Source organism: Sarcophilus harrisii, chromosome 4 (assembly GCF_902635505.1).
Source record: "Sarcophilus harrisii chromosome 4, mSarHar1.11, whole genome shotgun sequence".
Classification (NCBI taxonomy): Eukaryota; Metazoa; Chordata; class Mammalia; order Dasyuromorphia; family Dasyuridae; genus Sarcophilus; species Sarcophilus harrisii.
In genome coordinates this window covers 449,258,616-449,286,225 of record NC_045429.1, presented here as the reverse complement: position 1 = coordinate 449,286,225, position 27,610 = coordinate 449,258,616, and the positions used below count along the sequence as shown (strand labels likewise).

General features: G+C 49.3%; 1 protein-coding gene across 1 annotated transcript; it reads left to right on the top strand.

Moving 5' to 3' along the window:
* Window positions 1–107: 107 nt before the first annotated feature.
* On the top strand, window positions 108–26,886 carry SSC4D (scavenger receptor cysteine rich family member with 4 domains). The gene is made up of 11 exons (XM_031968005.1): window positions 108–919; window positions 7,625–7,809; window positions 14,720–14,755; window positions 15,309–15,614; window positions 17,098–17,172; window positions 17,988–18,302; window positions 20,800–20,880; window positions 23,018–23,083; window positions 23,216–23,527; window positions 24,651–24,740; window positions 25,568–26,886. Exons 2-11 carry the CDS (start codon window positions 7,698–7,700, stop codon window positions 25,882–25,884), a joined length of 1,710 nt encoding a protein of 569 aa, XP_031823865.1. The 5' UTR covers window positions 108–919; window positions 7,625–7,697; the 3' UTR covers window positions 25,885–26,886.
* The last annotated feature ends 724 nt before the right edge of the window (window positions 26,887–27,610 follow it).

Genomic DNA, 27,610 nt, shown 5'->3' with positions numbered 1-27,610 from the left:
AGGGGGGTGGGGTGGAGGGAGGGAGGGGAAAAATCAGAACAGAAGTGAGTGCAACAGATAAGGTTGTAAAAAATTATCCAGGCTTGGGTTCTGTCAATAAAAAGTTATACTTATTTAAAAAAAAAAAAAAAAAAGAAACTTATGCAGGGAAGGATATTAGTTGCTCTGGGTCACACAAGAAGGAGATGCTTTGATGGAGGAGGTGAGACTTGAGCTGGGCCTTGAAGAGCAGTTAGAATTTGGACAGAAGAGGAGGGAGAAGAGACAGAACTACAAAGAAGCTCAGTGAGACCGAGGGGCAGTGGGCAGCCTGACCTGACTGGAGCCAACAATCCATTTTAGGGGAGCAGTAAGGGGAGGCTGGAAAGCCCTAGAGGTCTTGAGGAGGGCCTTGAATGCCAGGACAAAGAGTTTGGGTCTGATGGGCTGAGCCACATCTTTCCTTCCTTTTCCTCCAGTGCAGGGGCCAGAGTCAGGGCAGGTCTGCCTCCCTGAAACCTGAGCTGCCTCCCGACCTCAGCCCTCCAGATCTGTTTGGGATGTGTTCCTGCCTTTTGTTATCTCCCTCTCCTCCTTCCCCTTGCATCTGGGGTCCAGAGTGTCATGCTGGAAGTGAATAGGGACTTCCACACCCCCAAGCCCTGCTCCCCCCATCTGGAGAGGCGACCACCGGGCAGGGGGCAGATGAGTGATTTCCTTTTTCTCGTCCCTTCCTCTTTTTGTTTTTTCCTTCCAGTTATTTTTGTAGAAAAAAAGCTTTCTGTATTTCCCTCTCAGGCCGAGAGGAAGCAATGGCTCCTGACTTGTATTGATAGATTTTTTTAATCACCAGCTGTTTCTAAGAGGGAGGAGGAGGAGGAGGAGGAGGGAAGAGGGGAAGGAGGCGGAAGACAAATAAAGCTGAAGAAATCCCAGCCAGGTATGTACACTTTTACTCTTTTGTTTGTCCAGGGGGAGGTTTGAAGGGGCATTTGCAAAGAGCTAGATCTTATTGAACTCTTGAGGGAACAAGAAAGAAAACAAGTTTAAAGATCTCTTGCCGGAGTTCGGATGCTCAGGAGTCATTCAGAGCTGGTCCCAAAGGCTTCCCCAACGTGATCATTGTAGACGCTGCCGGGCGTCAAGGTCTCCCTGCCGAACCTCATCCCGGACCAGCTCGTTTCTCTGTAATTTCATGGATCCATTATTGCCCCGTCTGACCACGATGTTCCCAAGTCCTCCGGGGACACCACTGGGCCAGCTGCCCAGGACATCCCTATAGAAATGCCCTCCTGCTGAAACCAAAGGTGTCTGCCAGAGCCACTTAAACAAATTGGGTTGGAGTGCACCTTGGGGGGGGGGGGGAGACTGCTTTGTTGGCTCCAGGGAGCTGGGCCTGTAAAACCTGGAAACTGAGGTCACTCTTGGCTAAAAGTGGGGGGAAGGAGGAAGGGATGTGGGGCAAAGTGTTGAATGTGGAGCCCTTGGTGTGGCTTTGAGGCTGGTTCTTCCACTTACTGCCTGCATCATGCCAGGAAGCCGCTTCTCTCTCTGCCTCAGTTTTCTCATCCATAAAATAAAAGGGATTGGATCAAATGGCCTCAAATCTCTTCCAGCTTTAGATCTCTAATGATAAGAGGGAAGTGGAAGGAAAGGATGAACAGACTTGTTCTGCTCTAAATTGGGTGCTGGGTATTATTATTTACAGTAGATTAATAAGGACACAGGCAAGTTTTGGACAAACTTTTACAAAAGGCCTCTCAGCCCTTCCCATCTTCTCAAGTCAGTAATTGGTGGGTTCCTTGGGATCAGGTACCCTGAGATTTATAGAAGGGAGTTGGGATGGTCCAAGGGAGAGCAAGGCCAGGCGATCTACAATCAACCACACACAGAGACCTTGGTGAGGAAGGGGGTGGGAATGGCTCCCTTACAAGGCTCTCTGACAATCTTTATTCTTCCCATCATACACGGGAAAGGAAGGGATGGCCTGGGACAATCCAAAGATTATTTTCTCCCCAGTGGCCCCTACTTCTATCCTTCCAACTCCCGGGAGGATCCTGACAACTAGAGGAGGGAGGGTGGGAGAAAGAGACAGAGACAGACAGACAGAGAAGGCAGGTTTCCGGAGGTGGGGGTGACACAGAAATGGGGGCCAGAGGATTCCTTCTTCACCACCGGAGCTGGGTGCTGGACGGGCTGCCTTCAGGAAGAGAATTGGCCGCCTCCACCCCCTCCTCCAGATCTCAGCTCCCATCTTTCAGCTACCCCCAGGTCCTCAGAAAAGAAGGGAGGGCTAACCCCAGAGGACAAAAGGCAATTATTCCAGTGAGAGGGCCTTTCCCTCTGCCAGATGAATGGAGTATTGAGAAACCAGTGCTCGGGCTGGGATCTGGCTTTCCGACTCCCCTGTAACCCAATTCTTTGTGGCACAGGGGCTGATGACTGCCCTGGTGGGATCCTGCCCAGCCCTGGCCTGAGAAACCCTTGTCCCCCCACCAAAATAGCTGGGAGAGGCGACTTCCCAGCCAGCCGACCTAGAGCGTTGGGTTGTGCTTCTCCTTCCACGGCCCTGCTTTGGGTACAGGAGAGAGGGATTTAAGCGCAGGCAGAGCCTTCCCTGGAATAACAGCTAGTAGCCAACAATCTAATCTGTCTCTGGAGAAGGCTGGCTCTTGGCTGACCTGAGTGAGAAATCAGCGGGAAGAAGCTCAGCTCTCTCCCAAGATCCTCTTTGATTGGCAGGTAACAGGGAAGCCAGGTGAAGGACCTGAGAGAAATCTTCTCCTTTATTGTGCACGTTCATCCTCCCAACATCAAAGTGCTGCTTCTTGACATTCTCTACTATCCCATGAGGGGTATATTTTTCTCCCTTTTTAACAAAGGGGACCAGAAAAGGAAGGGACTTGGAAAAGATCACAAGCAATTAATGGACAAATGTTTAAGGGAGCACTGTGTTCAGGACATGGCACTAAGTGTTTGTCCCTTCTTCTTGAAGAGGGCCATGACCTCCAGATTCATTCAAAGGCTAAGTACTAGAGACAAAAAATGGGCTCATAGTCTCATGGGGGAGACAACGTGCTCACTATTAACGAGATAGATAAATGATAAGCTGGGGACGAGCAGCAGAGGGAAGGCACTAACAATAAGAAGGACTGGAGCAGACTTCCTACAAAAAGTGAGATTTTAACCAAGCCAGAAGGCGGAGAAGAGGAGGAGGAAAATTTCAGGAATGGGGGCAGCCAATGAAAATGTCCAGAGTCCCGAGATGAGCGTCTTGTGTGAGGAACAGCTCAGTGTCACTGCATCACAGAGTACTTGGGAGTAAAGTATAAGAAGACCAACAAAATAGGAAGGATCCAGGCTTTAAAAGTCAAACAGAAGATTCTCCCCCTCCAGGGTTTCAACTGTATTTTATTTTTCTAAATTGCGTGTAAAGCTAGTTTTTAACGTTTATTTTTGTAAGATTTTGAGTTTGAAATTTTTTTCTTCCTCCTTCCCTTTTTCTCTCTCCTCCCCAAGACAGCAAGCATTCTTATATAGGTTATCCATGTACAATCATGTTAAACATATTTCCATATTTGTCATATAAATATATATATATATATATATATTTGTTATATAAAAATAATCAGAACAAAAGAGAGGGAAAAAAAAGCAAAGAAACAAACAAAAAATGAAAATATTATGCTTCAATCCGTACTCAATCTCCATAGTTCTCCTGTCTGGATAATGATGGCATTTTCCATCTACTGGAATTGGCTTGGATCCCTGTATTTCTGAAGAGCTAAGTCAATTCTAGTTGTTCATCACATAATCTTGTTGTTGCCGTGTACTATGTTCTCCTGGTTCTGCTCATTTCACTCAGCACCAGTTCATGTAAATCTTTCCAGGCTTTTCTGAAATCTGCGCTCATCATTTCTTATAGAATGATATTCCATAACATTCATACACCACAGTTTATTCAGCCATTCTCCAGCTGATGGGCATCCACTCAGTTGCCAGTTCCTTGCCACTACAAAGGGAGCCGCCACAAACATTTTTGCACATGTGGGTCCCTTTCCCTCCTTTAAGATCTCTTTGAGATACAGGCCCAGTAGAGACACTGCTGGATCAAAGAGTGTGCACAGTTTGATAGCTCTTTGGGCATAGTCCCAAATTGTTTTCCAAAATGGGGAGATGAGTTCACAACAACGTGTCCCAATTTTCCCACAATTCCTTCAGCATTTATTATCATCTTTTCCTAGCCAATTTGAAAGGTAGAAAGTGGTACCTCAGATTTTATATTTGCTCTTGGAGGATTTATTAATGTGTGTGTGTGTGTGTGTGTGTGTGTGTGTGTGTGTGTGTGTAAGAAAGGGAGACAGACAGACAGACAGACATGGTCATCCCTGTGCTTTAGGAAGACTGTTTTGACAGCTGAGTGGAGGAGACTTGAGGCAAGGAAATCAGCCAGGTAGTCCAGATGTGAAGCGTCCTGTTCCAGAGTGGGGATCTTCCGGAGGAGAGAAGGGGACGTATAAAAGAGATGCTTGAAGATAGAACCAATGGAACTAGCAATAGATTGGACAGGGGCGGTGAGGGAGAGAGGAGCTGGGGAAGCTGAGGATGTTGTGAGCCTCAGGGACTGGGAGAATGATGATGCTTTTCAGCTCTTCATGGTGACAGGAAAATTAGGAAACAGGGAGGGCTTGTCTGGGAAAAGGATGAGTTCAAGATTTCTAATAGAGAATTGGAAATATGAAACAGAGCTTGGGGCTGGACGAGCTCTTCTCCAGCTCATTCTATAGCTAAAGAAATTAAGGCAAATAGGGTTAAGTGACTTGCCCCGGGTCATATGGCTAGTGAAATATCTGAGACTGCATTTGAACTAATCTTATATTCTCTCCACCATGCTGTCTGGCTGCTCCGATTTTTGGAGGGAAATTGCATCTGTATTGTCACCGCCCTGGAAATTTTGCATTTCCATCCATTTTGATCGGAGAGGTGGTCCATAGGCTTCCCTAGCCTGTCAGAGGGAGCTAGAATACAGACACGGGGAATCTAAATGGCTTTGCCAAGATGGCAAAGGTGGGAGCTTACAGAATCATAACTCTAGAACAGGCCGGGACCTCAGCCAGCATCAGGCCGGGGGTCCCCTCTTTCCTTGGCAGCCCTGTTCCAGGGGAATAGCCCCCAGAGATGCATCTAGAGCCACAAAATGGGTCAATGTGGAAGAGCAATGAGATTGTTGTTGTTGTTGTTGTTGTTTTGTTGTTGTTGTTGCTGAGGCTGTTGGGGTTAAGTGACTTGCCCAGGGTCTCATAGCCAGGAAGTGTTAAATGTCTGAGGTCAGATTTGAACTCGGGTCCTGCTGATTTCAGGGCTGGTGCTGAGCAATGAGGTTTTAAGGAAACCTCCCAATAAAAGCAGGTTATTCCAGCAAACACTGGGAAGGGCTGAGATTAATAAATCAGTTATCCACTGAGTATTAGCTTTGCCCAAATGAGTTGATTGGACAACCAGCCATCTGTACAAGGGAAGCTCCTGCAATCAAGGAGGGCTGCATGGAGGAAGGAGAATCAAAACTAGGACTTGAAGGGTCATTAGGATTTGGACAGAAACCACTGTATGGTACCCAGCTTCCTTCCACGAGCTTTAGGTCTCAGTAACTGAACAGTCCCCAGCTCTCATCTAGACTCTCCTGGGGGAGGGGGATTTTGGGAATGGGGGACTCCATCAGGAAGAGCTGGGGAGGAATCATCTGCTCCAATGGACTGTTTCTCTGGAAGGAGGGAACAGCAGGGGGTTGAGCCCTAGGATACACATCCAGCCAGCTCTAGGAGAAAAAACCAATCCTTCCTTTTCTGCCCCTGTCCAGGGGCCTGCTAACAGTCAGTGCACAAACATTTATTAAGCGCCTGTTGCATGCAAAGCACTATGTTTAACAAATACAAATAGAAATATAGTTCTTTGCCTCAGAGAGGTTACAATCCAATGGAGAAAGATAATATATAACCAGAAGCTGGAGAAGCTTGAAATAGGGAGGGGGAGATGAAAGAATCCTGAGGCAGCCCAAAGAATGGCAGAGGTAGCAGCCATTTATGAAGTGCCTACTATATACCAGACAGGTACAGCTTAGATAGGATAGTAGAGAGAGTACAGGAGTCAGGAAGGCCCCAGTTCAAATCCAGCTCAGACACCTACCTATGACCTGCACAAGTCACTTAAATGTTGACTGCCTCAGTTTCCTTATCTGTCAGATCAGCTGGAAAAGGAAATGACAACCCCTTCCAATATCATTAGTTCAAATTCAGTCTCAGACACTTATTAACTGCGTGACCTTGGGCAAATCACTGAAAGGCTGTCTGCCTCAGTTTCCCCATCCGCCAAATGAAATAGAAAAGGCAATGAGTGCCAAACCCCTCCATATCTCTGCCAAGAAAGAGTCGAAGAGAGTTAGCCATGACTGGAATGACAGTAACTGAACAACAAATGTCACTGTACTTAGTGCTGGGAATACATGGCAAGGTGGAGCTCACAATATAATGATGGGAGATGATATACAAGCAGCTACATACAAAGTAGACATTTCAGTTCTGTCCAATTCTCTGGATATTTGGGGTTTTTCTTGGCAAAGATTTTGAAGTGGTTTACCATTTCCTTCTCCAGCCCATTTTACAGATGAGGAAACTGAGTCACAGCTAGACTTTTTTTTTTTAAATTGGGAAGAGGAGTCTCTGACTCCAGGTCCAACCTCTGAGGTTTCTCTCAATTTATTCTCTCTTGTTTATAGGGTGTTCACCTCAAAAAAAATGGGAGAATAAATTGGGAGAAACATTATGTCACCTCAACACCCTATAAACAAGAGAGAATAAATTGGGAGAAACCTCAGAGGGACAGCATTAGCATTAAGGGGGACTAGGAAAGATTTCTTACAGAAAGTGAGTTTTTGGCTGAGACTTGAAGGAAGCCAGGAGATGGAGAAGAAGAGGAAGAGCATCCAAGACACAAAGAACAAGCAGCCACTGAAAAAAGGAAGGCAAAAATACAGTCACTGCCCTCAAGAAGCTCCCATTCTATATCCTGCCCTGATTTAACTGTGATTCTAGGCAGAAAGTGATTAAGTTATTATATTATTATATATGTGTGTGTGTGTGTGTGTGTGTGTGTGTGTGTGTGTTAATATTTCTATTTGAGAAACACCCAGGATATGTCCAACAAAAATAAAGAAAGCTAAAAAGCTGGTTTCTTCAGTAAATGGCAACATTGCATCTCCGCAAGCAAAACAAATTTGCTTCTGCATCTATAATCATTGTTAACTGCCCAAGAAGCTAATCACTGAAATGAGTTATAACTTATAACTTATAATTGGCATCTATCTTTGTTGTTTTTATTTTTTGTCATGGTCCTCTATGAGTCCATCATTTATATTCTTGAAAGGTGTTTCTTCTATAAAATAAAAAGAACTTACATTAAGAAAGAAACTCCCATTCTAATGAGCAAGACAACGTGAAAATGATTATGCAGATCGCAATATGCAAATGGAAGGCGATCTGGGGTGGGAGTGGGGTATGGGGGATGGCTACCAAACATGACCTAAGTCTTCCCTCCCTGCCCTCCTTTGATTAATGCAGACCCTCCCCAAAGTCTTGACCCTGATTTCCAGATGTTCCAGCTGTGACTTCTCCACTCCCTGGAGAGACCATCCGAAGACTCCAAATTCAAAGAGAAGAGCAGAAATGAGAATTGGTCCCTGCCCAGTTCAGACAAGCAGAGGGTGGAGACCAGAAGACGGGAACATCATCCGCCCCCTCCTCCTGCCTGCCCTGGCCTTTTTCTTCCTGCCGTTGGGTGAGTGACGTGGTCATACCCCCATTTGTCAGTTTGAGACTCGGTTGTGGCAAATATTGGGTCACAAGGAGAGTGAAAGGATTTCTGAGCTGATTGATGTATAATACATATGTATACAATGCAAGGTGTTAGCTGAAACTTGAAGGAAACCATATCTATACACATGCATAAATATATTTTTATATAAGTGGAAAGAGCCAGCTCTGAAAGCAGGAAGCTTCAGCTTTGGATGTTCAAATCTGGCTCATTTGCACATTTTTGGCTGTTCAGATGGCCTTCTCTCTAGTAAGGTGAAATTTGACTATTATTGTCACAAATCTAAAGCTGGAAAGAACCTCAGAGACCGGCTACTTCCACCCCTTTATTTTATAAAGGAAGAAATTGAAGCTTATGGTAATAGCCAGCAATGACATAGCATTTTAAAATATTCTTATCATCTTCACATCTATGAAGCCATTATTATTCTCATTTTACAGATAAGGAAACTGAGGCAGAGATTTGCCTAGGGTCACCTAGCTAGCAAATAGCTGAGGCAGGATTTCTGACTCGGCTCCAGCAAGCTGGCCAACATCACCCAGGGAGTAAGCAGCACAATCCTGACTCCACAGACAACTCTCTTTCCTCGTACCATATTGGCTCCATTGTACCTTGACCAAGCACAAGTCATCCCTCTCCCCTGGGCTTTTGTGGTTCCGTCATTTTCCAGTTGTGTCCGACTGTGACCCCATTTGGAGTTTTCTTGGTGGAGTAATGGAGTCATTTGTCATTTCCTTTTCCAGCTCATGTTATAGATCAGGAATTGAAGCAAACAGAATGAAGTGAGTTGCCCAGTCCCCCAGCTAGGAAGAGTCTGAGGCTGGATTTGAACTCATCAACATGTGTTTTCCTGACTCCAGGCTGGGTCTCTATCCTCCGTAGTGCCACCTAGTGGCCCTCATATGTTAACCCTTCAAATTCTAGAATACAAATCCCATACCTTTCTAAGTTCTGTGGTGAGTGGGTGGGGAATGGGGGCTTAAAATGGTGTGTGGATAATTAAATATAAAATCATTTCAGTGGGGAAAGGGAAGGGTTGGAGGGATCAGGGAAGACTTAGAATCATTGAAGAATGGAAGAGACTTATAATGCTTCCATTTTACAAATGAGAAAACAAATCAAAAAGGTAATTGAGGAAAAGGAAGAGTATCAGAGTGAATAGTCTAAGCTAGATTGGTCTGACAACTGCGTGAAATGTGTCTCAATCTCCTCATTTGTAAAATGGGAATGATAAGAGCTATATCGAGGCAACCATGTCCCTTAAGCTTCGACAGTGTCCATTCTGTTCTCTAAGATCATCTCTAACTTAGAGGACACTTAATGCTTTTGCTTTAATCAAATGATTTTCCTCATGGCAATAAAAATCACTGCTCTAGTCCAAAAACAAAAACCCCAAACAAACAAAAAGCTGGGTGGCCAGTCTTGCCATCTTGTTATCTAGTTCTGGGGTAAAGGAGGTTATTGCAGTTATTGATATGGCAGCTTGGGGCCTTCCTTTCCCCAGCATCCCAGACCCACCCTTCCTCTCTGGCTGATAGAAGTCTCCGGCTTTAGATCCCCAGCACCGCTGAAAGGGAGATGAAAGCCTAACCGACGTCACATCTGATGCGAGGAGGAAGAGCTTTTTCTGCCAGAGAGAGGCAGGAGGAGGGAGATATAGACCTGTTTTGTTCCTCCATCCCAATCACCTTCATTTCCCAATATGTCCACCTCCTCCTGCCTCTCTCCAGAGCCACTCCTTACAGCACACACACAATTTAATATATTGATTTGTTTTTCATATGATAATTTCATAGTTTAGCAGAACCGATGAGTACGTTACCAAGTCCAACAGGACAAAGCATCCACACCCAGAGTCCCCCGGGTTGCCAAAGAGCGCAGGGAGTCGCACTTTCCTAAGTCAACTCCACAGACCTTCGCCTTCTGGGAAATGGGGGAAGGAGACATTTCCCAGGTATATTCTTGGGGGAAAGGAGAATTTACCCTAGGGAGGGGCCCTCCGAGAGGAGTGGAGGAAGCCTGCCATAACTAATCTCCCAGCAGGCATTCCGGTCCCAGGCCCCTGCTGTTCCTCCATCATCCCTTCCATGCTTTTGTCTAAAGAAGCAGGGATGGAAGGAAAGCTCCCATTCTGCGCCACCCCACCCTTTCATCCCTGAGAATGAAACCTGCAGAGACAGGTCCCTACCACAAGAGGGCTCCTTGACCCCACAAACCACCTAGGCTCTGCCTTGTTGCTGAAGCTTTGGAGACAAAGGCTTGGTTGGGCTATGGCCAGCTCTAGTGCCCTGGGGTCCTTCTGAAAGTGTGGTGAGATACAATGGGAAAAAAATCAAATTTAAAAAGAGAGAAAAGCCCACGTGCTAAAATATCCTTGCTGAATATATATATATATATATATATATATATATATATATATATATATTTAATGCTATATATAATTTCTTCAACTGTTGGAAGGAAGGGAGGGAAGAAGGAAGGGTGGGAGGGAAGAAGGAGAGAGGAAGGGAGGAAGGGAGGAAGGGAGGGAGGGAGGGAGGAGGCAGAGAAGGAGGAAAGAAGGGAAGAAAGGAAGGGAAAAGGAAGGAAGGATAAGGGAGGAAGGAGGAAGAAAGAAAGGAGAGGGAGGGAAGGAGAGAAGGCAGGAAGGAAAGAGGGAGGCAAGAAGGAGAAAGGAGGAAGGAAGGGGGGGAGGCAGGGAAGGAGGAAATAAGGGAAGAAAGGAAGGGAAAAGGAAGGAAGAAGGAAGGATAAGGGAGGAAGGAGGAAGAAAGAAAGGAAGGAGGGAGGGAAAGAATGAAGGAGGGAGGGAGGGAGGGAAGGAAAAAAGGAAGGAAGGAGGAAGGAAAGAAGGAAGGAGAGAGAAAAGGGGAAGGAAGGAAGGAGAGGAAAAGGAGAAGGAAGGAAGGGAAGTAGGAAAGAAGGGAAGGAAGGAAGAAAGAGGAAGGAAGGAGGGAGGGAGGAAGGAAAGAAGGAAGGAAAGAAGGAAGGAAGGAAGGAAGGAAGGAAGGAAGGAAAGAGGAAGGAAGGGAGGGAGGGAGGGAGGAAGGAAGGAAAGAGGAAGGAAGGAAGAAAGGAAGGAAGGAAATTGTAAATAGTGGTGTCAGTCATTTTCCCCAGACACCCAGACCCAGGGGGTGCTGGACAGGAAGAAAACTTGTCCTTGAATGTTAACTTTGGAACGGAGATGACTTATGACCCTGCTAAGTCTCTTCCATTCCTGGACCAGTTTCTTCCTCTGTAAAATAAGGGGGTGGTTAGATTAGGTAATCAGTAAAGCACCTCTTGATTCCAAATCTTATGCTCCTAGAACTTGAGACACTGGGGAAAAGAGGGGTGTGGAGAGGAAGCCATTGGTTGGATGGAACTGAGGGAGTGGAGGGGTGTGTGGGTCACATCTTCTGGTTTAGGAGCAGAGTTTGGGCGATTATGGAGCCAGGGGTTGGCAAACTCCCACCTTTGGGCGAAACCCAGCCCTCAGTCTGGAGCTCCCAGGTCAGGCAAAACCGGGTCCATCCCCTGAGAGGCCATAGAATGTTAGCTCTTGAAAAAGACTTGGATAGAGGTCACCTGGTCAAATGTCCTTCAATTTATGTGTGAGAAAATAAGCCATTCAAGTGGGATGGTAGAAAAAGCCCTGGCCTGGGTTCATAAGCTTTGGATTCCAAGACGCAGTTCCAATCTTAACTCACTGTGCGACCTCGAGCTGGGTCTTTCCATTCTTTGGGCCTAAGTTTTCTGTAAAATGGTGATCGGGTTAGGTGATTTCTAAAATCATGTCTGGCTCTGGTTGTTATCATTGTCTTCCCCCTTTCCTGGGCAAAAGTAACCTTTTCTTCCTCTGAACCCCTCTCACACATGGGGGAGCTAGAAAAGGGAGGAAGTAGAGAGTCAACCTGGAGTGAGATATATGCCCCAATGGGGCAGGAGGAAACTTGGGAATCCAGGATGGTTCTGGGGCAGACGCCAAGTCCAATGAGGAAGAGGTGGAGATGAAGGCTAGAGTGAAAGTCCAATGCTCTGAAGATGTGGATGTTCCATGAGCATAATTATGGGGTTCAATAATAAACTAGGAAGAACCTCATCGCTACAAGAGACCCTAGAGGCAACTTTGCCTTTTGGGAAAACAAATATCAAGCTAAGAGCTAGAGATACAAAGACAAAGCTGACCCTCACCTTGCCCTCAGAGAGCTTATGTTCTAACTGAGGAAGGAAGAAAGGAGGGAAGGGAGGGAAGGAAAGAAGGAAGGAAGGAAGGAGGGAGGGAAGAAGGAGAGAGAGAGGAAAGAATGGAGGGAGGGAGGAGGCAGGGAAGGAGGAAAGAAGGGAAGGAAGAAAGAAAGGAAGGAGGGAGGGAAGGAAAGAAAGAAAGAAGGCAGGGAAGGAAAGAAAGAAAGAAGGCAAGGCAGCTTCACCACTTGTAATAGAAAATAGGGCCTGGTGAGGGCAAGAAAGAGATCCAGTCCCAGAAATCTAGGAAAAGTTGAAGAAATGCTTTCAGCTTCAGACTAAACAGAGAAGTCTACCTGAAAGAGATGTTCAGTTCCAAAATCAAGTCCATTCATTCAACATCTTATATGTTATTCGTCATATTATAAGAGAGCATTGAGAAGGGGAGGGGGAGGCGATTTGCTATTTGGAGAGATTGGAATGGAAGGTTTCAGGGAAATCTCCTGATTTCTAGGAAACAGAAAATCAGGCCTTCAGGCTTCAGATAGACAGTGGTCAGGCTATAGACTAAATATCCATAAATGTCTAATACTGATAAATGTCATCAACTCAGGTTAAGTAAATATGTTTCTAGCTAGCCAAGACTCAAGTAAATATGGGCACATATTATACAGGTCATGGGGGAAACACAGAAATAATGAAAATAAAATCCAGAAAAAGAATTCACACATCTCTGTAAGTTCTTCACCTTATCTCTCTTTATTCCACACACAACTTATTCAGCCCCTTAGGACTTCCTCACCACAGCTACAGCTGCCAAAGAGTCAAAGTACAGGTCTGATCTTGCTAGACTCCACCCACTTAATAAACTCCAGTGACTCCCTCTTACCTCAGCCCCTGTGTGAGGGGCAGCCTCACCCCACCCTCATTTTCCAGCCCACATCCACCTTCCAACTTTCCAAAATTTCTATGATCCCAGAGAAACCGGCCACTCTATCACCCGTCCCCACGAACCTACCCTTGCTGACCCCAAGGCTTGAAATCTTCTTCCTCCTTCGAGAGGCAAAGGCCCCTTGGAATCTCTGGATTTCTTTAAGATTCAGTTCAAAGCCCTTCTTCTGCACGAGTCCTTTCTTGGTCCCCAGATAGGGGTACCCTTCCCCTCAGGGTGGGTCTTGTGGTTCAGCTGTTTCGGTCACGTACAACTTTTTGTGACCCTTTTGGGGTTTTCTTGGCAAAGATACTGGTGGGGAATGCTATTCCTTTCTCCAACTAATTTGACAGATCAGGAAACTGAGGCAAACGGGATAAAGTCACTTGTCCAGGGTCACAAGCTAAGTATCTTTAACCATATTTGAATATGACTTTTCCTGATTCAATCCCTGTGGCTCCTCTTTTCTGTTTGTGGCTATATCCCTCCTCCTCTTCCTCCTCCTCCTCCTCCTCTTCTTCCTCCTCTCTTCTTCTTTGTTTATATACAAGTACATATATATATATATTTCCAGTTACATGTAAAACTTTTTTTTACATGTTTATAAAACTTTGCCTTCCAGATTTTCTCCCTTCTTCCCTCCCTCCCCACCCATTGAGAAGGTCCATGTGAAATTAGGCAAAACATTTCCATAGAAGTCATGTTGCAAAAGAAAACATAAATCTCCTCCCTCTGCCAAGAAAAGACCTTAGGAAAAAGTAAAAATTGGAAAATTATGCTTCGATCTATATTCAGACACAATCGGTTCTTTCTGGAGCATGGATAGCATTTTTCATCAGAAGTCCTTCAGGGTCGTCTTGGAAGATCCCTTCTTATGGGAAGGGTCAGGGGCCATTTTATTTCTGTCTCGGAATCCCTAGCTCTCAACCTGATGTGTGACAGCTGCTAAATAGTATGGTGTTTGAGTGACTGGCAGACCAATATCATTGGTCCTGTAGGAGATACGGAGATGACTGAAGGAGTCTCCGGCTTGAAGAGGGGCAACGAATGATGCTCTAAGGCAGAATGAGGCTGGTGGCTTGAGGACTGTAGCCAAAGGATGTGGAGAACTCACTTCTCTGGGGAAAGGGAGAAATTGGAGAAAATCTCATTCTGGTGGTTAATTGAAATTGGCTTTTGAAGGTTTAAGGAGATAATGATTTGGGGAAAGTCAAAAGGGAAGAGAACAGGAAAGCAGTCCATTGGAACAAAGGGTAAAATGGGTTTTAAGGAGCACTTCGCACCCTCGCCATCCAAAACACTGGGAAAGTCATGGAAAATAAGGCTGGATGGGTAAATTAAGGGCAGATTCTGAAGAATCTTGGAAGCTAAGGAGCTTAAACCTTGTTAAGTAGGAAGAGGAGAGCCATGGAACATCTTAGAGTAAGGGAACAGCATGATATGATTTGTGCCTTAGGAAAACTGGGCTAGTGATTGTGTGACTTTGGCTGTGGAGACGGGAAAGATGGAGGCAGGGGAGCCAGTGAGGGAGTTGTGGCAATAATCCGAGCACGGTTTGTTGAGGTCTTAAGTTTACATGATTGAATCATACAATTATTGAATCATTGGGATTCAGTTCAAGATAATTGAATCATATAAGGAATGAATGACATATGAATCATATATGTGATTATATGATTGAACCCTACGTGAAAAGCAATGAGTTAACTTTTTGGGAATCTCCAACTTTCTCCAACTGGCCAGACTCATCTGACCTTCTCTATTCTATTTCAGGCAGCACCTTGCAGCCAACTCCATTACCCTTTCCAGGTAGGACCTTCTGGGGGATGGGGTGGGGGGATGGGGTTCCCTCCTGGATAAACCACGGGTCTCCTTTCTCCCACTGCAATCTGGGAGGTCCTTCACCCTGCCCCCCCATCCGGGACCTTAAATAAAAAACCTATGCCCGCCCCCATTTGACAGATAGAGAAACAGACCATAGAGAGGGAAAGGCTCACAATGATCGGCTCAGTGACAGTGGTGGGACGCTAAGGAATAAATGAGTCTGTCTCTTTTCATTGTCTCTTTTACTTCTCTAACCCGGAAAGCTGGATGGGTGGGGCCATGCTTAGAGTTTGGTTAGCTTTCTAATGACCATAGATGGGGTGAAGGACCAAACCTACGGAGAGGGGAGAGGGCTGTAACCTATTTTAAGTGAATTTAAAAGCCCCTGACCGGGGTGGGATGGGATGGGTAGGGTGGCTCATGAACCCCTTAGCTTGGGGATCTGGGTGCCTCCCAACCTTGGCCCGCTCTGAGAACTGCCCTCTGCCCTGCCCCAAAGTAAGCTCCCTCCCCTCCCCTGGCCCCCCTCTGCCCCTAGAGGTGAGGCTGGTGGGGGGACCTAGCCGCTGCCAGGGCCGGCTGGAGATCCTGTACAATGGTTCCTGGGGGACCGTGTGCGATGATGACTGGGACGTGGTAGATGCCAATGTAGTCTGCCGCCAGCTGGGCTGCGGGTATGCCCTGCCTGTGCCCTTGCCCCTTGCCTTTGGCCAGGGCCGGGGCCCCATCCAACTGGACAACGTGGACTGCAAGGGACAGGAGGCGGCCCTGAGTGAGTGTGGCAGCCACGGCTGGGGCGTCCACAACTGCTACCACTACGAAGACGTGGCCGTCATGTGCGACGGTGAGAGGGGTGAGGGGGAGCCACGAGGGTCCTCGGCCCCCTGAGGGCCCCTCTCGGCTCACTGGGGGCTGGGATGGGTAAGAGAAGATAGCTGTTTATAGTGGGAAAATCAAGAGAACTGGGTCCGAGCTCACCCATGTTCTCATCCCAGTTCCACCAAGACACGGGGCGAATACCCTGACTTTCCCAAGCCTCAGTTTCCCCAACTGTATCACGCTCAGCGACAACACGCTGAGCATCTATTCTATTTAAGGCACGCTACCAGAGGCTGCAGATACCAAGAGGATGGCAAAGGTTCCATCCCTGGTTTCAAATAGTTCCCACTTCTAGAAAAACTGCCCAGATTCCTCTTTTGCCTTGAAAGTCCTTTAAAGAATAATGGTTCCTCACACTTGAAGAGGACTTTTAATCTGTTCTACAGCTTGCTCTGCCCTCACAATAATTGTGTGAAGGGAAAGGGCTCGTTGCCTCTACTTACACCCATGGAAAGGGAGACTCAGGAAAAAACAAAAGCAATTTGCCCATGATATCGGTCAGTTACCAGCAAGACTGAGATTTCAACTCATGTGTCCTAATTTCCAATGGAGAACAAGCTGGGAAATTTGGGGTGTTTTCTTGTCCGAGGCAGGGACATGGAGGAAAAGGTTTCCAAAGGCTCCTTCCCAGCCAAGGGAGACTATGGTTCTCTGGGCAATGAGCTGCCTTTTCCCCAGTTCCTCAATTGCTCAAGAATTCTCCCCTCTGTTCAGAATTTTTTCAGGGTAAAATTTCAAGGAAATCAGCATTTGCCAACTCCCCTGGGGGATCTTAGCCTCAGAAAATGTCCAAGGCCACCGGAGGCCAAAACATCTCTGTGCACATATATCTCTCTTTGTATCTCTGCTTCTGTGCCTCCATCTCTTTATCTCTCATCCTATTTCTGTCTCTCTGTCTCTTTCTGTCTCTCTCTGTCTCTATCTCTATCTCTGTCTCTGTCTCTTTCTATATCTCTCTGTGTCTTTCTATATCTCTGTTTCTGTCTCTGTATCTGTCTCTGTCTCTGTATCTCTGTCTCTCTGTCTCTCTTTTTGCATCTCTCTGTCTCTTTCTGTCTCTGTCTCTGTATCTCTGTCTCTCTTTTTGCATTTCTCCCTGTCTCTGTCTGTCTCTCTTTTTGAATCTCTGTCTCTTTCTGTCTCTGTATCTCTGTCTGTCTCTCTTTTTGAATCTCTGTCTCTTTCTGTCTCTGTATCTCTGTCTCTCTCTTTTTGCATCTCTCTTTGTCTCTTTCTGTCTCTGCCTCTTTCTGCATCGCTCTTGTCTCTCTCACACACACACCTTCTCATCCTGTGTTTGAGAAACTATAAGATGGCCCTTTGAGGTTTTTGGAAGCTGGGTCTCCTGTCCCACAGCAATGACCCCCCACCTGTGTCTCCCATTAAGAGTCTGAGAAGCGAACATTTTCCACACAGAGCTCCTTCACCCCAGTGTTTTCCCTTCTCAGAGCTCTTACCGACGCTGGCCAAGAAAATGTTAACGAGCAGAGCCCCCACCACCATGACCCCGAAGAACGGCATAGGTAGGTGGTTGGGGAAGATCCTCCCAGTTCCTGGGCTCCAGAGAGCTTTTCATTCATTCGTTCATCCATCCATAAGCATTCTTTAAGTGTGTAACATGTGCAGACATTTTGCTGCAAAGTCAATAAGCCCTGCCCTCAGCAAGCGTACGTTCTACTGGAAGGGCCGACAAGTCTACAAATAAGGCTTTGGGGAGTCACTGGGGGCCTCGCGTTGGCCTCTGGGTGATAAAGGTGTCAGACTAGGTGGTTCTGGAGTCTGTTCCCCTCCAGATCTATGATCTTGAGTAACTACAAAGTAATCCTATTGATAAATAGTAAATAAAAATGAAGTACCTTTAGGAAAGAGAAGCGACAAGTGGGGGGGATTTGAAAATACCTTGCAGAAGGTGGGCACTGAGCCAACCACCTGCTCAGGGATTCCATTGGTTCTAAGAGGTGGAGATGGGGCTGGGGGGGGGGGGAGAGGAGTTCAAGGTGTGGTGATATGGAGGGGAGATGGAATGGGGATGGGGGATGGGAATAACAAAGAAAGCAAGAGAGTCTGGAACTCAGAATTCTGAAAGAATAATGAACACTAAGCCTAGGAATGATGGGACCAGCCCGGTACATTAGGAAAGGTGGTATTTCCCAGGCAGCCAGACCTCGTGGCTGTCCCCTCCTATGTGGCTGGGACGGTAGAAGGTCTCGGGAATGGGAATCGTAAAGGTATTGTGACATTGTAAGCTGACAGGACAACGCATGGAGCATGGTTGTGGGTTGTAAGGTACATGGCATTATGGGTATATTTGTTCCCTACCCTTTTTAACACTTCCCAGGTGATGGCAGCATCCGCCTGGTGAGAGGCGCCGACCCCTGCCAAGGCCGGGTGGAGATCCTGCACGATGGCACATGGGGCACCGTGTGCGACGATGACTGGGGGCTCCCCGATGCCATGGTGGTCTGCCGCCAACTGGACTGCGGCAGTGCTGTGGCTTCCAAGACCAACGCCTACTTTGGCTACGGCACGGGTCACATCTTGCTGGACAATGTCCACTGTGACGGCCGAGAGTTGCACCTGGCAGCGTGTCCCAGCCTGGGATGGGGCATTCACAACTGTGGGCACCACGAGGATGCCGGGGTCATCTGTTCAGGTATGGAAGAGGAGCGCCAATCATCGCCTATTTCTTGGGCACCTCCCATGTGCCAGGGAGACAACACTCTACGGCCCCAAGTCCTCCACAGCAGGTTCTAGAGGAAAGGGATTTGGACCAGCAAGTAGGAGGCCAGGCTCTTCATCTCAGCTCTGCCATCAGCTGGGAGGGGAAGCTCCTCTCTGGGTCTCAGAAATAGCAACACCTGCTACAGCAGAGTAGATCTCAGAGCGGTCTTAAAGTCAGGAAAACCTGCGTTCAAGTCTCAGATATTTACTAGTTCTGTGATTCTGCACAAGACGGTTCAGCTCACTGTGCCTCAGTTTGCTTATCTGTAAAATGAGAGGATTGGGCTCAATAAGCTCTAAGGTTTCTTCTAGCTTGATTCTGCCCCCCTGTCAGGACTGTGAGAAACAAATGAGATCAGAGAATCATAAATGTCCAAGGTGCTCCGGTGTTTTAGGAACCTTCCGGGTCAAAATCTTCATGGTGTAGGTCGGGATGATGAGGTCCAGAGAGTTAAGTTACTTGATGAGGTCACATAGCTAAGAACTGGCAAAGCTGAGATTTTCTCTTTATATTACATTGGGAAAACCCCTTGCAAACCATAAAGCCCTACATGAAAGTAAAGGATTATAAACAATAATCATAGCAGTTACTATGATTGTCTTGGTTTCGTACCACAGACTATTCCACCTCAAAGTCCCAGTGCCATCTCTGCCCCTTAAATCCTGAAACTGAGCCCTTTTCTTAGGGCCACACCCAAAGTCCATTAAGCTTGTTTTTTCCAAAGTGGGTTCAAGGTGAACTTTCAGCATTTGGAGATGTGATCTGGCCCTCACTCACTTTTTCTTTTTTTTTTTTTAATTAATAGCTTTTTATTTTCAAAACACATGCAAAAATAGCTTTCAACATTCACCCTTGCATAATCCTGTGTCCCAAGTTTTTTCTCCTCCCTTTCCCTCATCCCCCTCCCCTAGACAGCAAGCAATCCAATATAGGTTAAACATGTGCAACTCTTCTGAACATATTTCTACATTAATCATACTGCACAAGAAAAATCAGATCAAAAAGGAAAAAAAAAATAAGAAAAAAAAAAAACAAGCAAACAGCAAAAACCTCTCACCCACTTTCCTTGCTAACCAACTCCCATTTCTTCCCAGTGTGCTACCCACCCATTTTTCCATTTGTCTTTTTTCTTTCCTTTTTCATTCCTCTTCCCTTCCCTCCTTCTTGCTCCCCCTCTCCTCCCTAAATCCACCAACCCTAGATTTCCTCCCCTGTAAACTACTTATCCCCAGGCCAGTGCTTTCTCAATAAAGAACAGCTCCACTAGGTTATTGGAACCTCCCCTCTCAGGGACCAGGTTTTTATTATACCAAAAGCCTTCTGAAGTTAATGCCTTACTCCTGGGAAGTAAAAAACTAATAGACTTTGGAAGCTCTGAGATAGAGTGGTAAAAAGAATTCCTCTCAGCAGGATTTGGTTAGGGAGAACTGGTTTCTGAACCCTCCTGTGCTTGGAAACATCAGCCTTCCTGCTTAGTGAAGGACCACTCCTAGACCCTCTTTGTCTAATAGAGAGAAGGGAAGAAGCTGACCAGGACAGCTAGCTGCTGAGCATCCTTGAAGAGGGAGCGGGTGCAGGAGGCACTGGCTCTATGAGGAAAGGAAGGGCAGTGTTTGCTTCTGGGAAGGAGCTGATGTGTGCCTGTCTATCTCCTCCCTCCCCAAGCACCTTCTGTATTTCTGCTGGGTCTGCTGATTACTGTCTCTAATGTTAATCATCCTCTGGCATCCCTTATTAGCCAGCTGGGCACTATCTGTTTCTGGGGCTCTGCCAATGAGAGGAGGCTTGGAGTTTTTCCTCTTTCCATGCTCTACTCCCCTAGACATGTATGGGAAGGGTTTAAAGCAGAGTGGGACTATTGGGCTACACCCAGGAGGGTTGGGTTTGACCCCCAAAAATAAGCTGTAGCCGAAATATTGCTTCCCAGAGTTCCTCAACAATAAAACATGCCCAAGTTAGTGCCATAAATCTACTCTAAAAGATCCCAGGAGTACCCAGAAAAGAAATAGGATAATGGCTAGAGAGAGGACCTCAGAGAAAGGAAGACCTCTGCCTGATATGGCCTGGCTGTGGACCCTGTGTGACTCCTAGAGATAGAAATGCTCCCGGAAGTCATTTAGTCCAATCTCCTTATTTTGCAGAGGAGGAAACTGAGGTTTAAGGGTGTCAAAGGAGTGACTTGCCTAAAGTCACATAGGTACAAAACACCAGAGGCAGGGTCTGAACCCAGACCTCTGACTCTCCAGCGGGAGTTACTTCCAGTGAATTAGTCTTCCCTGAAGCTGCTGACCCTGGCAGTGCCCTGGGCATCTCCTTAGGACTGTAAATCCCGGGGAAGGAGCAGATCTATATTGGCTGAGGGAATTTCCTCCCTGGGAAGTTCCCACAAGGCTGAAGTCAGACCTTGTTTTCTATGTTCTTCCCGCAGGACGCTCTGCTCCCACCGTTACGTCCTCCCCGACCCTGCTCACCCGGGATGGCAAGGTCTGGCTCACTGAGCCGGCTACAGGTAAGGGGGAAGGATACAGCACCCTTGGTGCTGGACAGCTCCTGAGTGAGAGGGCAAGCCGCAACGCCTCTGGCAGGGCATCAAAGCTTGGAGTCACACATTAGTGTGTGTATGGGGGGGGGGTCCGAATTAAGGGAAAGCTTCTCTCCTGAGGAGTTTAGCCTTTAGTTGCCATAGAGATAGAAAGTTAGCTAGTTTACTGGACAGATTCTGATAGCCCCCACACCTGGAAGATTTCAGGTAAGAAGAGGGCAGGGAGAAGTCAGATGAAAGAGCATTTGGGCTGCTTCAGGGTAGGTAGGATCCAGACAGGAGGGAGAGGGTCCCACCCCAGGAGGAAGCCCCTTAAGGCAGAAACCTTCATGGAGTTGGAAGGGAAACTGAGGAAAGGGGACAATCGGGAAGCATCAAGATGGCATTTGTATGATGGAGGGGTCTGATTCGCTACCTCTAATCTACTAAGTATTACAATTCTAAGTTGACTGGAGTGAAGGGTTCATGGAGAGCACGTCATAAAGCTGTAAAGGTAGAGGGTGGGGCTAGCCTAGAGGAGACCCTAAATACTCTGTATGATTTTTGTGGACACCTGCCCTCCCTTGGCAATGTGCCACAGCTTCCTGCAGAAGAGTTTTGGTTTAGGGTTGGGTTTTTTTAAGGGGGGAAGGAAGTTGGAGGCAGTTGGGGTTAAAGGATTTGTTCAAGGTCACAAAGTATCTGAGATCAGATTTGAACTTGGGGCCTCCTCTCCTCAGAATTCGTGCTCTATCCACTGGACACCTAGATGTCCCTTAGAGGAATTTTTTTTAATAGCCCAACCTAACTATGGGTTAACCCTGGACAAGGGGCTAGGAGCACTCACTTCATAGGATTCATATGAGGATGGAATGGAATAATCTCCCATTATTGGGGTCATCCCAATGGGAAACCTTAAAGGATTGTACAAATGCCCGCTGCTCTTGCCAAATTATAATTATAACTGTGGTAGGATTGGAGCAAGGGTGGAACACTAGGGCTGGAATCTGCATTTAGTTAAATCGGACCCGCCTTGGGAGGAATTAGAATCTGGGACCAAAATTCAGCTTTCACCAGGGCTTGGAACAGGAGGCAGACGGAGGTTGGAATCGCAGTGGGGTCCAAGGGTGGTTTGAGCCGGCACCAGAGCACGGGTTTGGATTAGAGTGTGAGGCCGGGGTCAAGAGAGGTAATAGAATGAGAGCAAATTTGAGGGTGGGCTTAAGATTGGTTTAAAATAATAATCACTTCCACTATGTAAACAAGATTTTCTCTATCTGTGCAATGGTCTATAGGACATTGACTATAAAAGAATAAGCGACTTGTCCCAAGACCATTTCTATGGGATGATGATGATGATGGCTAATACTTATAGAGCACTTATTATGCGCCAGGCACTGTGCTAAATGCTTTACAATTACTATCTTCACAGCAATCCTGGGAGATAAGTGCTATTATGCCCATTTTATGGATGAGGAAATGAGGCAAGCAGAAGTGGGGTCTTGCCCAGATGATGCAGCTGCTGAGGGGCTGAGACCAGATCTGAACTCTCGCCACTGGCGGCCCCTCCCTTTATGTGGCTGTAGAGTTTCAGAGTTAGCGCAGAATCTCTCCCAGAGGTAGTTTCTATGGGACCAGGACTGAGAGCTGCCCCACAAAGGGGAGGATGAGATCCCGGACTAAGAGGGAGAGGAGCTGATCACAGATTTCGGGCTGGAAGTCAGAGACTGAGGAAACTCCCAGGTTAAATGGGCCTCCCGGAGATGATCACAGAGGTGGGGGTGGGGCTGGACCCTTCGAGCAGAGCTGGGCCGCCCCCTCCATGGCCGTCCCTGGATGAGAATGAGGAGGGCCGGGGCAGCCCGGGATGGGAGCGGAGCCTGCCCAGGGAGTCCGTGTCCTTCCTTCCTGGACGGGCGAAGCTAAGGGAAGGGCAGGGAAGGAGCAGACAGGGGACACGGGCGGGGTTGCTGGGGCAGGGGCCCGGGGCTCCCCCGGGAATGGGCAGGGCCTCTGTGGGCAGCTCTCTCTCAGCCTCCCCATCCTGGGCCCAGGATTAGCCCTGGCAGGAAGCCTGGGACCCTCTGGCCTCCAGACCCTCTCAGGCCCGCCCTTGTCTTTGCAGTCACGGAAGTCGCCGCCGAGCCCACCTGGGAGGCAACCGTCCTCACCATGGCGTCGGGAAAGAAAAGTGAGGGGGCTCTCCGGGCTGGATGGGGGCTGGATGGGGGCTGGATGGGGGCTGGGGAGGGACTTGGGGGGAGGGGTTGGGCTGGAGAGGAGTCGGCACCTCCTCCACCCCGTGCTCCCCCCCGCCCCGCAGCTGGCCGCCTGCGCCTGGTGAGTGGGGACGGCCCCTGCCAGGGCCGCGTGGAGGTCCTGCACCAGAGTCGCTGGGGCACCGTGTGCGACGACGACTGGGACTTCGCCGATGCTCAGGTGGCGTGCCGGGAGGCGGGCTGCGGGCGGGCCGTGGGGGCCACCGTCCTGGCCTACTTCGGCTACGGGAAGGGCCCCGTCCTGCTGGACAACGTGGACTGCACCGGCGTGGAGACCCGCCTGGCCGACTGCTTCCACCTGGGCTGGGGCCAGCACAACTGCGGACACCACGAGGACGCCGGTGCCATCTGCAGGGGTGAGCGGCCACGGGGATGGGAGGGCACGGAGGAGGGAGGGGACGGAGGAGGGAGGGCGTGGAGGGGGGAGGGCATGGAAGAGGGAGGGGCTGAGGGAGGGAGACACTGACCCTGGGGGTTCCGGGGAGGAGAGAAGGAGCAGAGGAGGGCGCCGAAGCTGGGGCTACGGGAGCGGGAAGGAGGCAACAGGATGGAGACCAGTCCGGGTGCCAGCGGTGCTTGTTCCAACTCTGGCCCTTCCTCGGTGGCTGTCTGGCCTCCGCCCACACCCACAGCCTGTCCCTCTTCTCCTGACCCCCTCAGCCACGCTGCCCCTAAGTTCCCGAGGTTTCAGTGACTCTGTCCCCGACTCCTTTACACATTCTCCCCTTGCTCAGCTGGTACTTAATCATGAAGAGTCAGCCTCAAGTTCAAGGCCTCAGGGATGGTGTTCTGCCTCCCCTCCCCCTTAACCCAAAACCAAAGGGACCTGAGAGGCCAGCTGGGTGTACTCCTCCTTTGACAGTTGGGGAAACTAAGGCCCAGAGGATCATATAACATGCGATCATAGGATCATCAGTGTAGGGGTGGAAGGGACTTAAGAAGGAGCAAAGTGAGAGGCAGCTCCTACTTTTTTTTTCCCCCAAAAAAGAGGGATTTTAGGGGACAGCTCGGTGGCACAGTGGATACAGCAGCAGCCCTGAAGTCAGGAGGACCTGAGGTCAAATTCAGCCTCAGACACTTAACACTTGCTGGCTGTGTGACTCTGGGCAAGTCACTTAACCCCAGTTTCCTCAACAACAATAATAGAGGGTTTGTGGACTCCTCAGCAGGAAAAATGGTGGCCCCTGTGTCCGCTTGGGGAGGTCCGAGTCAGAAAGAGTCCCTCTCCTAGAATCAGAAGTAGAGGCAGCAGGTCTGGAGTTAGAAAGATCTGGATCGGAATCGGATTCAGACACTCCCTGCCAAGTCTCTCAATCTCTGTCCACCTCAATCTCCTCAAAGCAAAATGGGGATAATATTTTAGAGGCATACAGCAGGCACTCAATAAACACTGGTTTCCTCCCTCTCGCACTTCCTGGATGCTGTGATGTCCCACTCTGCTTTGACTGGCCGTGTTCCCCCCACGGATCTTGCTCACAGAGCCAGGCGTAGAGGAGGCAGCGCAACAAATGTGGCAAGATGTCCCTGAGACTACGACAAAGGCGGTCGCCAGCGTGCCTCCCAGGGACGGTAAGTGGGAGCCCCCGCCTGGCCCCCTCTGCCTACATGAGTGTACTGGGCCGGGAGTCGGGAGAGTGGAATTCAAATCCCTTTCCAAACCTTGGATGGGCTCTGTTGAGGAAACTGAGGCAGACAAGGTGCAGGGACTCGTCCAGAGGCAGGCGGCTAGGAGGTGCCGGGGCCAGATTGGAACTCCGGCTTGGCACTGTACACCTCGCTGCCCCCTTTAAGAAGGATATTTATTAATCACGTAACATGAGGATCTATTGGAAGAAATAAGGACATCGGGCCTGGAAAAGGCAAAATAAAGGGAGAGCTTGAGAGCTGGAAAGCCGGTCACGTGGAAGGCGAGCAGCCCGCGCTTGCTCCTCAAAGCTGGGGATGCGCTCGAATCAGTCCATCGAAAACAGCAACAAGCTCCCCTTGAGGCCCTACTATGCGCCAGGCACCGGGCTGAGGGCGGGGGCTGGAGCTTCAGGCAGGGTTGGAACCCGGCTGTCTCCCAGCCTCTCCAGTCATTTACCTTTGTTTTTTATTTTTCAAATCCCCACCATCTCTTTTCCACACATTCCCCCCGACGCCCGAGGCTTCCCGAGGCTTCCCGAGGCTTCCCGAGGCTTCCCGAGGATCCGGGCCGCCCCTGCTGCCCCCACCTTAGATCGGGACTTTCCGAGGGCAGGGTCTGTGTCTCTGGGCCAGGCCCGGACTGGGGGCGGTTCCGATGCTCGGTGTATCCCAGCCTCCGGGCTCTGGGTCCCCCAGGCAGCCCGAGGGGGAGGGCGGGATTGCTCTGTGCCCTCCCGGTTTGGCTCCTCACCTCCTTCTTCTCCCCCCAGGCCACCTCCGCCTGGCCAACGGCAGCCACCGCTGCGAGGGCCGGGTGGAGCTGTACCTCCTTCGCCAGTGGGGCACCGTGTGCGACGACGCGTGGGACCTGCGCGCCGCGGGCGTGGTGTGCCGCCAGCTGGGCTGCGGGGAGGCCCTGGAGGCCCCGGGGGAGGCCCGCTTCGGCCCGGGCCAGGGGCTCATCCTCCTGGACAACGTCAAGTGTCGGGGCGGCGAGGCGTCCCTGCTCCGTTGCTCTCACATCCGCTGGAACGCGCACAACTGTGACCACGCGGAGGATGCCGGGGCCCAGTGCCGGCCGCGGTGATCCCGCTCGCCCCGCCCTCTGGTCTCCGCCCAGCAGCTCCCCACAACCTCGGGTGCCGGAGCAAGGTCCCCCCGCCTTCCAGCACCTCTCAGTGGGGTCCCTCACTGACACGGGTGCCTCCTGTGGAGCCGGGAATGGGGACCACACATATCCAGACAGTGCCATCCAAGAAAAAGACCCCCACGTCGGAGTTGTCATCCCTTCTCAGACTCGTTTCACAGCCCCGGGCCTCAGTTTCTCCCACCTGTATAATGGGAGAAGAAGTGTCCCCACCTTTCTCTAAATTATTGAGAGATCCTGGTGGGGATACAGTGAACTCGAAGCCAAGATGCCTCCAGAAATGAGAGGGGTACCTTGCACCCCCTACCTGGGATCCCTAAGGCAGGTGACTCGGCCAGATCTCCTCCCCAGGTCTCAAAGCCAAAGATCATCAGGGATTCTGGCCAGATGAAAGGACTGGGGAGGAGTGAGTTCCACAGGGGGGCCTTATAGCCACTTGGACACCCTTAGGTGCATCTTGGGGAGAGACCCTCCCCTTCCCGGGATTTCCCACCTCAGGACTTTGCTTATCTCTCTCTGAAAAGGGCCAGGCCCCACACGCCCTCCCACCTGCCCTCCTGTCTGTCTTTCCCCTCCCCCTCCCCCCAACAAGGGCCCTCACACATGGTGCTTGGAGCATGGCGCACGTGGGTCACGGCGCCTTCATTGTGGGACAAGGGAATCAGAGGCCACGGTCAGGGCCGGGAGCGCTTCCATCTCTGCCGCAAAGATTCCCCTCAGCCCGTAGAGGGGTGGCAGATCCTCTGAGCCCTAAGAGGAAGGGGGCTGGGGAGCAGGGAGGCGCTACCTCCCCCCTGGGGACCCTTCCCTCCCACGGGGCCCAGCACCCACTCCCCACGTGGTAAGTCAGTAGTCCCGAGGCCCGCAGCCTCTTCGCCAGGAGGGAATCGTGTAGCCACCAAGTTATAGTTGTCAAGCAAATAAAGGACTTTGTTCTTTTAAGCGAAATCACTATTTTATCATAAATGGGAATTTTTTGAAGCCTCTGATTAAAATCAAAGAAAAGATTCCTTTAAGTTAATAGGAGCAAAACACTGTCTGAAAGGGATGAGGCGCCCACGCTGGAGGGCTACAGGGAGCAGAGGACTGCCTGGAAGGGGGGAGGGGGGCACTTCCCTTGCTTCCTGACTGACTTTCTGTGAATTAGCCTTCCCTAGCCATCCCACCCCCACCCCAGACACACACTCTCTGTCTCTGTCTCTGTCTCTCTCCATCTGTCTCTCTCCCTTCCTCCCTCCCCTCTTCCCCTCCTTCTCTCCCTCCTACCTCCTTTCCTCTTTCCCTCCTTCCCTCTTTCTCTCCCTTCTTTTCTTTCCTCCCTCTCTCCCTCCTTCTTTCTCTCTCTCTCTCTCCCCTTCTCTCCCTCTTTTTCCCTCCTTCCCTCTCTCCCTTCCTACCTCTTCCTCTTCCTTATTCTCTTCTTTCCTTTCTCTCTCCCTGTCTTCCTTCCTCCTTCTTTCCCTCTCTCTCTCTCTTCTCCTCTCTCCTCCCTCTCCCTCTCTTTTTCTTTCTCTCTCTCCCTCCCTCTCCCCCCCCACTCCCAAGCTGGCCTTGGTACTTGGAGGCAAAAGGCTATACTAAATGCTTGACTTAGGGAGCAAAGGACATGCTGCTTCAGACCCTGAAGAGCAGAGCAGAGCAGAGGGATACTCTAGAGAACCTTTTG

Excerpts from the sequence above, each read along its gene's own strand:
- SSC4D (XM_031968005.1), top strand. The coding sequence starts at position 7,698 with ATGAGAATTGGTCCCTGCCCAGTTCAGACAAGCAGAGGGTGGAGACCA. Across the intron at positions 14,756-15,308 it reads AACTCCATTACCCTTTCCAG|AGGTGAGGCTGGTGGGGGGA; the intron begins GTAGGACCTTCT and ends CTCTGCCCCTAG. Across the intron at positions 20,881-23,017 it reads GCTCACTGAGCCGGCTACAG|TCACGGAAGTCGCCGCCGAG; the intron begins GTAAGGGGGAAG and ends TTGTCTTTGCAG.